General features: G+C 45.4%; 1 protein-coding gene across 1 annotated transcript; it reads right to left on the bottom strand.

The window, feature by feature from the left end:
• Positions 1-348: 348 nt before the first annotated feature.
• ccn6 (cellular communication network factor 6) lies at positions 349-16,211 on the bottom strand. The gene is made up of 5 exons (XM_066677777.1): positions 16,144-16,211; positions 3,211-3,436; positions 2,526-2,735; positions 1,434-1,624; positions 349-630 (listed from the first exon to the last, which is right to left on the bottom strand). Exons 1-5 carry the CDS (start codon positions 16,186-16,188, stop codon positions 349-351), a joined length of 954 nt encoding a protein of 317 aa, XP_066533874.1. The 5' UTR covers positions 16,189-16,211.
• Positions 16,212-18,290: the final 2,079 nt, after the last annotated feature.

Here is an 18,290-nt window from a genome sequence, read left to right as displayed (position 1 = left end):
ATAACGGTAGTTAATAAAAGGTAGTCCTTGTTACTTAATGATTAATTGTGCCATTATCTCACCATTTAGTAAAGTTTATTACTGTCTTAAATTACATGAGTTATGTTCCCCTTATTGTTATTGTCTTACGTTTTATTTTAAAATTCTTTCTCCTTAGGAACGAAAGGCTCAGAAATATATCCACAACAGCATTTTTAATAACATCTTTAACAAGTTCCTGATGAACCATAATAACGTTTACACATCCACAATCAGAGCTAGTGCCTTTAGAAACTCAGCTCTGAGATGATAATAATAATAATAATAATAATACTGAACGTAAAAACATAAAGCGCTGGTTCTGTTAGATTACAGTAAATACAGCTCAGAGAACAGGTCCCCGGGCTTTTCACACTTCCTCTGACAAACACAGGAGGTGATCCACTGCATGTTCCAGTGTACAATGGTGCCCCCACTGCACTGGAACTGGACCTGCACTGCAGTGGACTTGTTGGGGATGCAGCAGCGCTGGTCACTACACACTCCGCAGAAGGTGGGGCGGTATTTCTTTACACTGGTGCAGCCAGACAGAGACAGTTTCTTCGCTTTCTCTGCCTGGAACATCGGCTTACATGTCTTTCCTGCGGGAATCTGAGGAAAAAGAGGAGCACATCGCTTTAGCACACTCACCCAGTCTCTCGCACACTCATACTGTCACTCACACACTCAACCAGACCCTCGCACAATCACCCAAACACTCGCAAACTCACCCAGTCACTCGCACACTCACACTGTCACTCACACACTCAACCAGTCTCTGGCACACTCACCCAGACCCTTGCACACTCACCCAGACACTCGCAAACTCACACTGTCACTCACACACTCAACCAGACCCTCGCACACTCACCCAGACACTCGCACACTCAACCTGTCACTCGCACACTCAACCTGTCACTTGCACACTCAACCTGTCACTTGCACACTCAACCTGTCACTTGCACACTCAACCAGACCCTTGCACACTCACCCAGACACTCGCACACTCACCCAGACACTTGCAAACTCACCCAGTCCCTCGCACACTCACCCAGACCCTCGCACACTCAACCTGTCACTCGCACACTCAACCTGTCACTTGCACACTCAACCAGACCCTTGCACACTCACCCAGACACTCGCACACTCACCCAGACACTTGCAAACTCACCCAGTCCCTCGCACACTCACCCAGACCCTCGCACACTCAACCTGTCACTCGCACACTCAACCTGTCACTTGCACACTCAACCAGTCACTTGCACACTCAACCAGTCACTTGCACACTCACACAGTCACTCGCACACTCACACAGTCACTCGCACACTCACCCAGTCTCTCGCACACTCACCCAGTCACTTGCACCTGTGGACCTGTTTCACACACTCAGCTGTGGACGTCTATGCTATTGTTACCTTGAGGTTTTTGAGGGTGGTGTTGCAGGGTCGGAGCAGACAGAGTCGTCGCTCCTTCCTCATCTCACACTTGCTGTTGCTGTTGGAGATCCTGACAGACACGCCCAGGTCACAGGTTCGAGAGCAGGACGACCATGGAGATGTCTGCACCAGACAATTCCTCCTCCACACTGAGGGAGGATCCCTGTAAGCTGGCCGTCAGAGCCACACAGTCACCAGACTACACCCCAAAATCCTAAACCACTACAAACTACACCCCAAACAACCCTACACCCCACAAACTACACACTACACCCCAAACAGTCCTACACCACAACCAATTCTACACTACTACAAACTACACCCTACACGATCCTACACCACAACCAATTCTACACTACTACAAACTGCACCCTACACGATCCTACACCACTACAATCTACACCCCAACCAATCCTACAACACTACAAACTACACATCAAACAACCCTACACCACTACAAACTACACCCTACACAATTCTATCTCACTACAAACTACACCCCAAACAGTCCTACACCACTACAAACTACACCCCAAAAAGTCCTACACCACTACAAACTACACCCCAAACAATCCTACACCACTGCAAACTACATACTACACAATTCTACATCACTACAAACTACATCCCAAACAATCCTACACCTTACAAATTACGCGCTCACATTCCTACACCACTACACACTACACACTCCTACATGTCTAAAAAACTACACCCTACACAATCCTACACCACTACAAACTACACGCTACACAATCCTCTACCTCTACAAACTACACCCCAAACAATTCTACACCTCTACAAACTACATGCTACACAATCCTACACCACTACAAACTACACACTACACAATCCTACACCACTACAAACTACACCCTACAGAATCCTACACCACTACAAACTACACCCTACAGAATCCTACACCACTACAAACTACACACTACACTGCTACACCACTGGAACACCACATTGTCAACATATTAACAAAATTCCTGACAGTGGGCATGTATTGTGTGTGTGTGTTTACTTGTAATGGTGTTTTTACCTGTGTGGGCAGGGCCTCTTTCTCACCTGACATTGTCCTGTAGGTGGTGTCCTGTGGCTGTTTGGCTCTCAGGCTTGCGGGGCCTAGGTGCTGTAGTCCAACAGGTTTCTGGATGAAGGCAGGAGTGCAGCCGATGGATCCAGCAATGCACACACACTTGTAGAGAGGACTGGGCTGGAACGCCTCCCCGTTCTCATAATGAACACCATTCAGGTCACAGCCCACTGCCAGCAGGTCTGAGGCGGGGCACAGGCCAGCATTCATTTTATTAACAAACCCACAAAGAAATATAAACAGGAAAATGCTCATTGTGTTTGCTGTTCTCAGGGCGAGTGCGGCCGGTCAGAACAGTGAACAGAGTTGACTTCCAAAGAATTGATTCTTCCAGCATCTGGGAGTCACTCGTATCAACTGTTGGCCAATGATTCAGAGTTGAATCATTATTAGTAAGTAATAAACAATACTTCTAAAATAGAAAAATCTTTATAAAAATCTGACTTAAATAACTGATCATTTATTTTCATTTAATGAACCAATACTAGTCTGTAATAAACAATAAGGTGAATGAGACTAAAAGTGAAACACATTGTTGTCAGCCAGGGACTTCATTACAGTCCTGGACCCCCTCACCCCTCGGGTTTAGGGTTAGCTGTTTGCTTACCCTTGTATTATTGTTTGTTTGTTTATTTGTTTGTTTGTTTGTTTACTCACATGCACACACCCCATTCTTGAATTGTGGTTTGTCTCTGGAGAAGTCACAGTACATGCCTTTGTGTGGGTCACACACATCTCTCTCATTACAGCTCTCGCCAATCTGTCGCGCGCAACTTTTACAACAACCGCAGCCGTCCAGGACCCGGCTCACGCCCGCCGCACACTGCAGGGGTGCACGCGCACACACGCAAGGCCAGGTACACAACTCAGCCCTGCAAACACACTGCACACACACACACACACACACACACACACACAGGTTTACACTAGAGATACGGGGATAATATATTTAACAAGTAACGGCAAGAGAGAACTGTGTTTGTACACAGCCCAGGCTCTGTAAATAGGAAACAAACTAAATGTCTTGATTCAAACTTTTTCAGGTCTCTCACTCGAACAGTGAATAAACACAAAAATTTACACTTCAGACACCAACAAGATACAGTCGCTTCTTACTCACACACGCTGCTCCACCTTAAAAGATACAGTTGCTTCTTACTCACACGCACTGCTCCACCTTAAAAGATACAGTCAGTTCTTACTCACACACACCGCTCTACTTTAAAAGATACAATCGCTTCTTACTCACACACACCTCTCCACCTTAAAACATACAGTCGCTTCTTACTCACACACACCGCTCCACCTTAAAAGATACAGTCGCTTCTTACTCACACACACCGCTCCACATTAAAAGATACAGTCGCTTCTTACTCACACACACCGCTCCACATTAAAAGATACAGTCGCTTCTTACTCACACACACTGCTCCACCTTAAAAGATACAGTCGCTTCTTACTCACACACACCGCTCCACATTAAAAGATACAGTCGCTTCTTACTCACACACATCACTTCACATTAAAAGATACAGTCGCTTCTTACTCTCACACACCGCTCCACCTTAAAAGATACAGTCGCTTCTTACTCACACACACCGCTCCACATTAAAAGATACAGTCGCTTCTTACTCACACACACCACTCCACATTAAAAGATATAGACGCTTCTTACTCACACACACTGCTCCACCTTAAAAGATACAGTCGCTTCTTACTCACACACACCGCTCCACCTTAAAAGATACAGTCGCTTCTTACTCACACACACCGCTCCACCTTAAAAGATACAGTCGCTTCTTACTCACACACACCGCTCCACATTAAAAGATACAGTCGCTTCTTACTCACACACACCGCTCCACCTTAAAAGATACAGTCGCTTCTTACTCACACACACCGCTCCACATTAAAAGATATAGACGCTTCTTACTCACACACACCGCTCCACCTTAAAAGATACAGTCGCTTCTTACTCACACACACCACTCCACATTAAAAGATATAGACGCTTCTTACTCACACACACTGCTCCATCTTAAAAGATACAGTCGCTTCTTACTCACACACACCGCTCCACCTTAAAAGATACAGACGCTTCTTACTCACACACACTGCTCCACATTAAAAGATACAGTCGCTTCTTACTCACACACACCGCTCCACCTTAAAAGATACAGTCACTTCTTACTCACACACACCGCTCCACCTTAAAAGATACAGTCGCTTTTTACTCACACACACTGCTCCACCTTAAAAGATACAGTCACTTCTTACTCACACACACCACTCCACCTTAAAAGATACAGTCGCTACTTACTCACACACACCGCTCCACCTTAAAAGATACAGTCGCTTCTTACTCACACACACCGCTCCACCTTAAAAGATACAGTCGCTTCTTACTCACACACACCGCTCCACATTAAAAGATACAGACGCTTCTTACTCACACACACCGCTCCACCTTAAAAGATACAGTCACTTCTTACTCACACACACCACTCCACCTTAAAAGATACAGTCGCTACTTACTCACACACACCGCTCCACCTTAAAAGATACAGTCGCTTCTTACTCACACACACCGCTCCACCTTAAAAGATACAGTCGCTTCTTACTCACACACACCGCTCCACCTTAAAAGATACAGTCGCTTCTTACTCACACACACCGCTCCACATTAAAAGATACAGACGCTTCTTACTCACACACACCGCTCCACCTTAAAAGATACAGTCGCTTCTTACTCACACACACCGCTCCACTTTAAAAGATACAGTCGCTTCTTACTCACACACACCGCTCCACCTTAAAAGATACAGTCGCTTCTTACTCACACACACCGCTCCACATTAAAAGATACAGTCGCTTCTTACTCACACACACCGCTCCACATTAAAAGATACAGTCGCTTCTTACTCACACATCACTCCACATTAACAGACACAGATGTTTCTTACTCACACGCACTGCTCCACCTTAAAAGATACAGTTGCTTCTTACTCACACACTCCGCAATGTAAAATGGGTGGTTTCTGCAGTTCTCTGTGTGTGTGTGTGTGTGTGTGTGTGTTTGTGTGTGTGTGTGTGTGTGTGTGCTATAGGGTTTGTTTATATTTTAAATTAAAGACAAGTAGCTCCTTCATGTGCTGCAGTTGAGGAAAAGAAAATATTTCACAGCATCCCACAGTATGTTTACTATATGTGCACCTACTGTATACACACAGGGCTGCACACTCACAATCTATGCAATAAACTACACAATCTACGCACAACACACACACACACAAAACTACACACAACTGTCTCACACCCTACACACCTTTAAACTTCACACAACTACACATAGTTACAGTGAGAAAAACACAGCTGGGAGAAAACCCTCCCTCTCTGACAGTGATGTGACTGGTTCTGACTGAAGTTCTGACATTATAGTGTAGTTCTGACAGTGTTGTGGAGTTCTGACAGTGTAGTGTAGTTCTGACAGTATTGTGTAGTTCTGACTGTAGTTCTGACAATGTAGTGTAGCTCTAAAAGTGTTGTGTAGCTCTGACAGTGTAATATAGCTCTGACAGTGTATTGTAGTTCTGACAGTGTAGTGTAGCTCTAACCGTGTTGTGTAGTTCTGACAGTGTAGTGTAGTGTAGTGTATTTCTGACAGTGTAGTGTAGCTCTGACAGTGTTGTGTAGTTCTGACAGTGTAGAGTAGCTCTGCGAGTGTAGGTTAGCTCTGACAGTGCAGTGTAGTTCTGACAGTGTGGTGTAGTTCTGACAGTGTAGTGTATCTCTGACAGTGTAGTGTAGCTCTGACAGTTTTGTGTAGTTCTGACAATGTAGTGTACACCACACTGTCAGACAGCTCTGACAGTGTAGTATAGCTCTGACAGTGTTGTGTATGTCTGACAGTGTAGTGTGGCTCTGAGAGTGTAGTGTAGTTCTGACAGTATTGTGTAGTTCTGACAGTGTAGTGTAGTTCCCACCGTGTAGTGTAGCTCTGACAGTGTAGTGTAGTTCTTACAGTGTGGTGTAGCTCTGACAGTGTAGTGTAGGTCTGACAGTTTAGTGGGGCTCTGACAGTGTAGTGTGGCTCTGACAGTGTAGTGTAGTTCTGACAGTATTGTGTAGTTCTGACAGTGTAGTGTAGTTCCCACAGTGTAGTGTAGCTCTGACAGTGTAGTGTAGCTCTGACAGTGTGGTGTAGTTCTTACAGTGTGGTGTAGCTCTGACAGTGTAGTGTAGCTCTGACAGTGTAGTGTAGCTCTGACAGTGTTGTGTAGTTCTGACAGTGTAGTGTAGTTCTGACAGTGTAGTTTAGCTCTGACAGTGTGGTGTAGTTCTTACAGTGTGGTGTAGCTCTGATAGTGTTGTGTAGTTCTTACAGTGTAGTGTAGCTCTGACAGTGTGGTGTAGTTCTTACAGTGTGGTGTAGCTCTGATAGTGTTGTGTAGTTCTTACAGTGTAGTGTAGCTCTGACAGTGTAGTGTAGCTCTGACAGTGTTGTGTAGCTCTGACAGTGTAGTGTAGTTCTGACAGTGTAGTTTAGCTCTGACAGTGTAGCGTAGTTCTGACAGTGTAGCATAGCTCTGACAGTGTGGCGTAGTTCTGACAGTGTAGTGTAGCTCTGACAGTGTAGTGTAGCTCTGACAGTGTAGTGTAGTTCTGACAGTGTAGTGTAGCTCTGACAGTGTAGTGTAGTTCTGACAGTGTAGTTTAGCTCTGACAGTGTAGCGTAGTTCTGACAGTGTAGCATAGCTCTGACAGTGTAGTGTAGTTCTGACAGTGTAGTTTAGCTCTGACAGTGTAGCGTAGTTCTGACAGTGTAGCATAGCTCTGACAGTGTAGTGTAGTTCTGACAGTGTAGTGTAGCTCTGACAGTGTAGTTTAGCTCTGACAGTGTAGCGTAGGTCTGACAGTGTAGTGTAGCTCTGACAGTGTGGCGTAGTTCTGACAGTGTAGTGTAGTTCTGAGAGTGTAGTTTAGTTCTGACAGTGTAGTTTAGTTCTGACAGTGTAGTGTAGCTCTGACAGTGTAGTTTAGTTCTGACAGTGTAGTGTAGCTCTGACAGTGTGTGTGTGTGTGTGTGCTATAGGGTTTGTTTATATTTTAAATTAAAGACAAGTAGCTCCTTCATGTGCTGCAGTTGAGGAAAAGAAAATATTTCACAGCATCCCACAGTATGTTTACTATATGTGCACCTACTGTATACACACAGGGCTGCACACTCACAATCTATGCAATAAACTACACAATCTACGCACAACACACACACACACAAAACTACACACAACTGTCTCACACACTACACACAACTTTAAACTTCACACAACTACACATAGTTACAGTGAGAAAAACACAGCTGGGAGAAAACCCTCCCTCTCTGACAGTGATGTGACTAGTTCTGACTGAAGTTCTGACATTATAGTGTAGTTCTGAAAGTGTTGTTGGTCTGATGGTGTTGTTTAGTTCTGACTGGAGTTCTGACAGTGTTGTGGAGTTCTGACTGTAGTTCTGACAATGTAGTGTAGCTCTAAAAGTGTTGTGTAGCTCTGACAGTGTAATATAGCTCTGACAGTGTATTGTAGTTCTGACAGTGTAGTGTAGCTCTAACCGTGTTGTGTAGTTCTGACAGTGTAGTGTAGTGTAGTGTAGTTCTGACAGTGTAGTGTATTTCTGACAGTGTAGTGTATTTCTGACAGTGTAGTGTAGCTCTGACAGTGTTGTGTAGTTCTGACAGTGTAGAGTAGCTCTGTGAGTGTAGGTTAGCTCTGACAGTGTGGTGTAGCTCTGACAGTGCAGTGTAGTTCTGACAGTGTGGTGTAGCTCTGACAGTGCAGTGTAGTTCTGACAGTGTAGTGTATCTCTGACAGTGTAGTGTAGCTCTGACAGTTTTGTGTAGTTCTGACAATGTAGTGTACACCACACTGTCAGACAGCTCTGACAGTGTAGTATAGCTCTGACAGTGTTGTGTATGTCTGACAGTGTAGTGTGGCTCTGAGAGTGTAGTGTAGTTCTGACAGTATTGTGTAGTTCTGACAGTGTAGTGTAGTTCCCACAGTGTAGTGTAGCTCTGACAGTGTAGTGTAGTTCTTACAGTGTGGTGTAGCTCTGACAGTGTAGTGTAGGTCTGACAGTTTAGTGGGGCTCTGACAGTGTAGTGTGGCTCTGACAGTGTAGTGTAGTTCTGACAGTATTGTGTAGTTCTGACAGTGTAGTGTAGTTCCCACAGTGTAGTGTAGCTCTGACAGTGTGGTGTAGTTCTTACAGTGTGGTGTAGCTCTGACAGTGTAGTGTAGCTCTGACAGTGTTGTGTAGTTCTGACAGTGTAGTGTAGTTCTGACAGTGTAGTTTAGCTCTGACAGTGTGGTGTAGTTCTTACAGTGTGGTGTAGCTCTGATAGTGTTGTGTAGTTCTTACAGTGTAGTGTAGCTCTGACAGTGTAGTGTAGCTCTGACAGTGTTGTGTAGCTCTGACAGTGTAGTGTAGTTCTGACAGTGTAGTTTAGCTCTGACAGTGTAGCGTAGCTCTGACAGTGTAGCGTAGCTCTGACAGTGTGGCGTAGTTCTGACAGTGTAGTGTAGCTCTGACAGTGTAGTGTAGCTCTGACAGTGTAGTTTAGCTCTGACAGTGTAGCGTAGGACTGACAGTGTAGTGTAGCTCTGACAGTGTGGCGTAGTTCTGACAGTGTAGTGTAGTTCTGAGAGTGTAGTTTAGTTCTGACAGTGTAGTGTAGCTCTGACAGTGTAGTTTAGTTCTGACAGTGTAGTGTAGTTCTGACAGTGTAGTTTAGTTCTGACAGTGTAGTGTAGCTCTGACAGTGTAGTTTAGCTCTGACAGTGTAGCGTAGGACTGACAGTGTAGTGTAGCTCTGACAGTGTGGCGTAGTTCTGACAGTGTAGTGTAGTTCTGAGAGTGTAGTTTAGTTCTGACAGTGTAGTGTAGCTCTGACAGTGTAGTTTAGTTCTGACAGTTTTGTGTAGTTCTGACAATGTAGTGTACACCACACTGTCAGACAGCTCTGACAGTGTAGTATAGCTCTGACAGTGTTGTGTATGTCTGACAGTGTAGTGTGGCTCTGAGAGTGTAGTGTAGTTCTGACAGTATTGTGTAGTTCTGACAGTGTAGTGTAGTTCCCACCGTGTAGTGTAGCTCTGACAGTGTAGTGTAGTTCTTACAGTGTGGTGTAGCTCTGACAGTGTAGTGTAGGTCTGACAGTTTAGTGGGGCTCTGACAGTGTAGTGTGGCTCTGACAGTGTAGTGTAGTTCTGACAGTATTGTGTAGTTCTGACAGTGTAGTGTAGTTCCCACAGTGTAGTGTAGCTCTGACAGTGTAGTGTAGCTCTGACAGTGTGGTGTAGTTCTTACAGTGTGGTGTAGCTCTGACAGTGTAGTGTAGCTCTGACAGTGTAGTGTAGCTCTGACAGTGTTGTGTAGTTCTGACAGTGTAGTGTAGTTCTGACAGTGTAGTTTAGCTCTGACAGTGTGGTGTAGTTCTTACAGTGTGGTGTAGCTCTGATAGTGTTGTGTAGTTCTTACAGTGTAGTGTAGCTCTGACAGTGTGGTGTAGTTCTTACAGTGTGGTGTAGCTCTGATAGTGTTGTGTAGTTCTTACAGTGTAGTGTAGCTCTGACAGTGTAGTGTAGCTCTGACAGTGTTGTGTAGCTCTGACAGTGTAGTGTAGTTCTGACAGTGTAGTTTAGCTCTGACAGTGTAGCGTAGTTCTGACAGTGTAGCATAGCTCTGACAGTGTGGCGTAGTTCTGACAGTGTAGTGTAGCTCTGACAGTGTAGTGTAGCTCTGACAGTGTAGTGTAGTTCTGACAGTGTAGTGTAGCTCTGACAGTGTAGTGTAGTTCTGACAGTGTAGTTTAGCTCTGACAGTGTAGCGTAGTTCTGACAGTGTAGCATAGCTCTGACAGTGTAGTGTAGTTCTGACAGTGTAGTTTAGCTCTGACAGTGTAGCGTAGTTCTGACAGTGTAGCATAGCTCTGACAGTGTAGTGTAGTTCTGACAGTGTAGTGTAGCTCTGACAGTGTAGTTTAGCTCTGACAGTGTAGCGTAGGTCTGACAGTGTAGTGTAGCTCTGACAGTGTGGCGTAGTTCTGACAGTGTAGTGTAGTTCTGAGAGTGTAGTTTAGTTCTGACAGTGTAGTTTAGTTCTGACAGTGTAGTGTAGCTCTGACAGTGTAGTTTAGTTCTGACAGTGTAGTGTAGCTCTGACAGTGTGTGTGTGTGTGTGTGCTATAGGGTTTGTTTATATTTTAAATTAAAGACAAGTAGCTCCTTCATGTGCTGCAGTTGAGGAAAAGAAAATATTTCACAGCATCCCACAGTATGTTTACTATATGTGCACCTACTGTATACACACAGGGCTGCACACTCACAATCTATGCAATAAACTACACAATCTACGCACAACACACACACACACAAAACTACACACAACTGTCTCACACACTACACACAACTTTAAACTTCACACAACTACACATAGTTACAGTGAGAAAAACACAGCTGGGAGAAAACCCTCCCTCTCTGACAGTGATGTGACTAGTTCTGACTGAAGTTCTGACATTATAGTGTAGTTCTGAAAGTGTTGTTGGTCTGATGGTGTTGTTTAGTTCTGACTGGAGTTCTGACAGTGTTGTGGAGTTCTGACTGTAGTTCTGACAATGTAGTGTAGCTCTAAAAGTGTTGTGTAGCTCTGACAGTGTAATATAGCTCTGACAGTGTATTGTAGTTCTGACAGTGTAGTGTAGCTCTAACCGTGTTGTGTAGTTCTGACAGTGTAGTGTAGTGTAGTGTAGTTCTGACAGTGTAGTGTATTTCTGACAGTGTAGTGTATTTCTGACAGTGTAGTGTAGCTCTGACAGTGTTGTGTAGTTCTGACAGTGTAGAGTAGCTCTGTGAGTGTAGGTTAGCTCTGACAGTGTGGTGTAGCTCTGACAGTGCAGTGTAGTTCTGACAGTGTGGTGTAGCTCTGACAGTGCAGTGTAGTTCTGACAGTGTAGTGTATCTCTGACAGTGTAGTGTAGCTCTGACAGTTTTGTGTAGTTCTGACAATGTAGTGTACACCACACTGTCAGACAGCTCTGACAGTGTAGTATAGCTCTGACAGTGTTGTGTATGTCTGACAGTGTAGTGTGGCTCTGAGAGTGTAGTGTAGTTCTGACAGTATTGTGTAGTTCTGACAGTGTAGTGTAGTTCCCACAGTGTAGTGTAGCTCTGACAGTGTAGTGTAGTTCTTACAGTGTGGTGTAGCTCTGACAGTGTAGTGTAGGTCTGACAGTTTAGTGGGGCTCTGACAGTGTAGTGTGGCTCTGACAGTGTAGTGTAGTTCTGACAGTATTGTGTAGTTCTGACAGTGTAGTGTAGTTCCCACAGTGTAGTGTAGCTCTGACAGTGTGGTGTAGTTCTTACAGTGTGGTGTAGCTCTGACAGTGTAGTGTAGCTCTGACAGTGTTGTGTAGTTCTGACAGTGTAGTGTAGTTCTGACAGTGTAGTTTAGCTCTGACAGTGTGGTGTAGTTCTTACAGTGTGGTGTAGCTCTGATAGTGTTGTGTAGTTCTTACAGTGTAGTGTAGCTCTGACAGTGTAGTGTAGCTCTGACAGTGTTGTGTAGCTCTGACAGTGTAGTGTAGTTCTGACAGTGTAGTTTAGCTCTGACAGTGTAGCGTAGCTCTGACAGTGTAGCGTAGCTCTGACAGTGTGGCGTAGTTCTGACAGTGTAGTGTAGCTCTGACAGTGTAGTGTAGCTCTGACAGTGTAGTTTAGCTCTGACAGTGTAGCGTAGGACTGACAGTGTAGTGTAGCTCTGACAGTGTGGCGTAGTTCTGACAGTGTAGTGTAGTTCTGAGAGTGTAGTTTAGTTCTGACAGTGTAGTGTAGCTCTGACAGTGTAGTTTAGTTCTGACAGTGTAGTGTAGTTCTGACAGTGTAGTTTAGTTCTGACAGTGTAGTGTAGCTCTGACAGTGTAGTTTAGTTCTGACAGTGTAGTGTAGCTCTGACAGTGTAGTGTAGTTCTGACAGTGTAGTGTAGCTCTGACAGTGTAGTGTAGGTCTGACAGTGTGGCGTAGTTCTGACAGTGTAGTGTAGTTCTGACAGTGTAGTGTAGTTCTGACAGTGTAGTGTAGCTCTGAAAGTGTAATTTAGTTCTGACAGTGTAGTGTAGCTCTGACAGTGTAGTTTAGTTCTGACAGTGTAGTGTAGCTCTGACAGTGTTGTGTAGTTCTGACAGTGTTTAGTATAGCTCTGACAGTGTAGTTTAGTTCTGACAGTGTAGTGTAGCTCTGACAGTGTAGTGTAGTTCTGACAGTGTTGTATAGCTCTGACAGTGTAGTTTAGCTCTGACAGTGTAGTGTAGTTCTGACAGTGTAGTGTAGCTCTGACAGTGTAGTTTAGTTCTGACAGTGTAGCGTAGCTCTGACAGTGTAGTTTAGTTCTGACAGTGTGGCGTAGTTCTGACAGTGTAGTGTAGTTCTGACAGTGTAGCGTAGTTCTGACAGTGTAGTGTAGTTCTGACAGTGTGGCGTAGTTCTGACAGTGTAGTGTAGTTCTGACAGTGTAGTGTAGTGTAGCTCTGACAGTGTGGTGTAGTTCTGACAGTGTAGTGTAGCTCTGACAGTGTAGCGTAGTTCTGACAGTGTAGTGTAGCTCTGACAGTGTTGTATAGCTCTGACAGTGTAGTGTAGTTCTGACAGTGTAGTGTAGTTCTGACAGTGTAGTGTAGCTCTGACAGTGTAGTGTAGTTCTGACAGTGTAGTGTAGGTCTGACAGTGTAGTGTAGCTCTGACAGTGTAGTGTAGTTCTGACAGTGTGGCGTAGTTCTGACAGTGTAGTGTAGTTCTGACAGTGTAGTGTAGTGTAGCTCTGACAGTGTGGTGTAGTTCTGACAGTGTAGTGTAGGTCTGACAGTGTAGTGTAGCTCTGACATTGTAGTGTAGCTCTGACAGTGTAGTGTAGTTCTGACAGTGTAGCGTAGTTCTGACAGTGTAGTGTAGTTCTGACAGTGTGGCGTAGTTCTGACAGTGTAGTGTAGTTCTGACAGTGTGGCGTAGTTCTGACAGTGTAGTGTAGTTCTGACAGTGTAGTGTAGTGTAGCTCTGACAGTGTGGTGTAGTTCTGACAGTGTAGTGTAGCTCTGACAGTGTAGTTTAGTTCTGACAGTGTAGTGTAGCTCTGACAGTGTAGTGTAGTTCTGACAGTGTAGCGTAGTTCTGACACTGTAGTGTAGTTCTGACAGTGTAGTGTAGCTCTGACAGTGTAGCGTAGTTCTGACAGTGTAGCGTAGTTCTGACACTGTAGTGTAGCTCTGACAGTGTAGTGTAGTTCTGACAGTGTAGTGTAGTTCTGACAGTGTAGTGTAGCTCTGACAGTGTAGTGTAGCTCTGACAGTGTAGTTTAGTTCTGACAGTGTAGTTTAGTTCTGACAGTGTAGTGTAGCTCTGACAGTGTAGTGTAGCTCTGACAGTGTAGTTTAGTTCTGACAGTGTAGCGTAGCTCTGACAGTGTAGTTTAGTTCTGACAGTGTAGTGTAGCTTTGAAGGTGTTGTGTGACTCTGACAGTGTTGTTTTTACAGTGTTGTGGGGGGTTGGAAAGGGGAGGGAAATGTAGGCTATGGGCTTTTCATAGTTCCAGTTTCAACATTCTGGATATAGAAGGCATGTTTAGGCTATTGTGGCAGCACACACACACACACACACACACACACAATGATCAAGAGAGGTTTGGCTAACAACAGCTCTGTTAGCCAAACCTCTCTTGATCATTTTGTGTGTGTGTGTGTGTGTGTGTGTGTGTGTGTGTGTGTGTGTATGTATGTATGCATGTATGTATGTATGTATGTGTGTGTGTGTGTGTGTGTGTATGTATGTATGTATGCATGTATGCATGTATGCGTGTATGCGTGTATGCGTGTATGTGTGTGTGTGTGTGTGTGTGTGTGTGTGTGTGTGTGTGTCTGTGTTTTACTGCAGAGGAATTAAGCTGTGCCTGTGCTTGGGTTTAATCTCAGATCTGGGAGGTGTATTCTGGTTTGTGTGGTGGCCCGGAGGGTAAAAGTGATTAGAGATTATTACAGTATATTTATGGCTATTAAAGCACAGAGCATTAGAGAGTGGCGAAGAGCATTAAAGGGAGAGTTAGAGAGAACTGCACAGATTGTTGAGTATAAAAGACAAGTGGAGAATATTGAAGAGTAGATGATGTGTTAAAATATAAAATAGTTCTGTAGAATACTGTGGGACATTAGAATATCAGGGATTATTAGATTAGAGAGCGATCTGTAGAATAATAAACAGTGTTGTAGAGTACAGAAGTGTATTAGAGAGTACTGTAGAATACTAAATATTACTGGAGACTATTGTACTTTGGCGTCTTCTGTTGGTCTGTTTTTCATGGAGGAGTAATTAATAACAAGTGATTCTCTCTTTCCTGATATAACTCTAGAGCTATAGGTGGAAGGGTGAGGTGTGTGTGTGTGTGCGTGTGTGTTCTTGACTGCAGTTCCTGGGATCACAGTTCACCACAAAAATCTGGAACCCCCCAGTTAAAAAAATTCTTAGAGTGTGAAAAACACACGAGAGAGAGTGAGTACTGTAACACACAGCTCAGTCACTTCTCAACCAAACAGGACCAACTCTGCCCTAAACCCAGTTAAACTGGACCAAGTCTATTTATCTGTGAAACATGGTGGAAGTAGTAAATAAAGGTAGCTTTATTTAAACAAACACACAACAACTAGAATTAACATTACATTAAAGGGTAAAGGGCAAGAATAAATTGGAAAAAAAGGAGGAAGAGAGAGAGAGAGACAGAAAGAGAGAAAGAGACAGAAAGAGAGACAGAGAGAGAGAGAAACAGACAGAGAGACAGAGGGAGAAAGAGAGAGACAGAGCGACAGAGAGAGAGACAGACAGAGAGACAGAGGGAGAGAGAGAGAGAGACAGATGGAGACACAGAGAGAGAGAGAGAGACAGACGAAGAGACAGAGACAGAGAGAGAGAGAAAGAGACAGATGGAGAGACAGAGAGAGAGAGACGGAGAGACAGCGAGAGACAGAGAGAGAGAGATGGAGAGACAGAGAGAGAGAGACACAAAGAGAGACAGAGAGAGAGAGAGAGGCAGACGGAGAGACGGAGAGACAGAGAGAGAGAGAGAGAGACAGAGAGAGAGAGAGAGAGAGAGAGAGAGAGAGAGACAGAGACGGAGAGGCAGAGAGAGAGACAGAGAGAGAGAGAGAGAGACAGAGACGGAGAGAGAGAGAGAGGCAGAGAGAGAGAGAGACAGACAGATAGGTAGAGAGAGAGAGAGACAGAGAGAGAGAGATGGAGAGACAGAGAGAGAGAGAGAGACAGATGGAGAGACAGAGAGAGAGAGAGACAGAGAGAGAGAGAGAGAGAAAGACAGGAGAGGCAGAGAGAGAGAGAGACAGACAGATAGGTAGAGAGAGAGAGAGAGACAGAGAGAGAGAGAGAGAGAGAGAGACAGAGACGGAGAGGCAGAGAGAGAGAGAGAGAGACAGACAGAGAGGTAGAGAGAGAGAGAGAGAGAGAGAGAGAGACAGACGGACAAAATGGTGAGTTCTTACCTGGAACAGTGTGAGCAGTAAACAGCTGTAAAAGAGTGACAGCATCTTATAGAGAAAGAGAGAGAGAGTAACACTAACAACAGAGAGAGGGATAAGAGGGAGTGAGTGAGTGAGTGAGAGTGAGAGAGAGAGAGAGAGAGAGAGAGAGAGAGAGAGAGAGAGAGAGAGTAGGAGGGGGGTGGATACAAAGCACGCCTCTGTCTTTTCTATAAACACACCTTTCTCTCAACTCACTACTTCACACACAGAACTGATTCTCTCTCTCTCGCTCTCTCTCTCTCTCTCTCTCTCACTCTCTACTCTGATTCACTAATGTAAGAAGTGTGTGTGACGGCAGCATTTTCTCTCAGAATCAAAAGAATGTTGCTTTCCATTCCACCTTAAATAGTGCAGCAATGAAATTCTAACACACCTTTCCACATTAAATTGCACAGAGGTGACATTATGATTTTCTGTTCCACCTTCAAGCCGTGCAGCAGTGTTCTACCAGAAAAAGTGCAAAGAGTTTACAGAATAGTCCAGTTCCTCCATTTAGAAGCACTCCACTATAAACAGGAGAATATCAAACCAGCGTCCAGCCTCTGCAGGAGAGAGGGGACGTGGTCACCAGTCAGAGAGGAGGCGTGGCCAACACTTAGAGAGGGGGTGTGGTCACAAGTCAGATAAGGGGCGTGATCACCAATTTGGGCGGAAATTGTGAGTGAATCAAACAGTTGAAAAAAAAAACATTTCTCAGTGTGAGATCTCACAGAGTGTCGGTCTCTCACCGCCTCCCATCCACAACACTGCGAAGAAATCTCAATCTGTGTTAGGCAAGGTTGGACACCACTGCTGAAAGATCACCCGGAGGAAACCCACGCAGACACAAAGAGAACACACCACACTCCTCACAGACAATCACCCGGAGGAAACCCACGCAGACACAGAGAGAACACACCACACTCCTCACAGACAGACACCCGGAGGAAACCCACGCAGACACAGGGAGAACACACCACACTCCTCACAGACAGTCACCCGGAGGAAACCCACACAGACACAGGGAGAACACACCACACTCCTCACAGACAGACACCCGGAGGAAACCTACGCAGACACAGGGAGAACACACCACACTCCTCACAGACATTCACCCGGAGGAAACCCACGCAGACACAAAGAGAACACACCACACTCCTCACAGACAGACACCCGGAGGAAACTTACGCAGACACAGGGAGAACACACCACACTCCTCACAGACATTCACCCGGAGGAAACCCACGCAGACACAAAGAGAACACACCACACTCCTCACAGACAGACACCCGGAGGAAACCCACGCAGACACAGAGAGAACACACCACACTCCTCACAGACAGACACCCGGAGGAAACCCACACAGACACAGGGAGAACACACCACACTTCTTACAGACAGTCACCCGGAGGAAACCCCCGCAGACACAGAGAGAACACACCACACTCCTCATAGACAGTCACCCGGAGGAAACCCACGCAGACACAAAGAGAACACACCACACTCCTCACAGACAATCACCCGGAGGAAACCCACGCAGACACAGGGAGAACACACCACACTCCTCACAGACAGTCACCCGGAGGAAACCCACGCAGACACAAAGAGAACACACCACACTCCTCACAGACAATCACCCGGAGGAAACCCACGCAGACACAGAGAGAACACACCACACTCCTCACAGACAATCACCCGGAGGAAACCCACGCAGACACAGAGAGAACACACCACACTCCTCACAGACAGACACCCGGAGGAAACCCACGCAGACACAGGGAGAACACACCACACTCCTCACAGACAGTCACCCGGAGGAAACCCACGCAGACACAGGGAGAACACACCACACTCCTCACAGACAGTCACCCGGAGGAAACCCACGCGGACACAGAGAGAACACACCACACTCCTCATAGACAGTCACCCGGAGGAAACCCACGCAGACACAAAGAGAACACACCACACTCCTCACAGACAATAACCCGGAGGAAACCCACACAGACACAAAGAGAACACACCACACTCCTCACAGACAGACACCCGGAAGAAACCCCCGCAGACACAGAGAGAACACACCACAATCCTCACAGACAGTCACCCGGAGGAAACCCATGCAGACACAGAGA

The sequence above is a fragment of the Hoplias malabaricus genome, chromosome 7 (assembly GCF_029633855.1).
Source record: "Hoplias malabaricus isolate fHopMal1 chromosome 7, fHopMal1.hap1, whole genome shotgun sequence".
In the NCBI taxonomy this organism is placed as follows: domain Eukaryota; kingdom Metazoa; phylum Chordata; class Actinopteri; order Characiformes; family Erythrinidae; genus Hoplias; species Hoplias malabaricus.
This window is presented reverse-complemented; position numbering and strand designations above follow the sequence as displayed.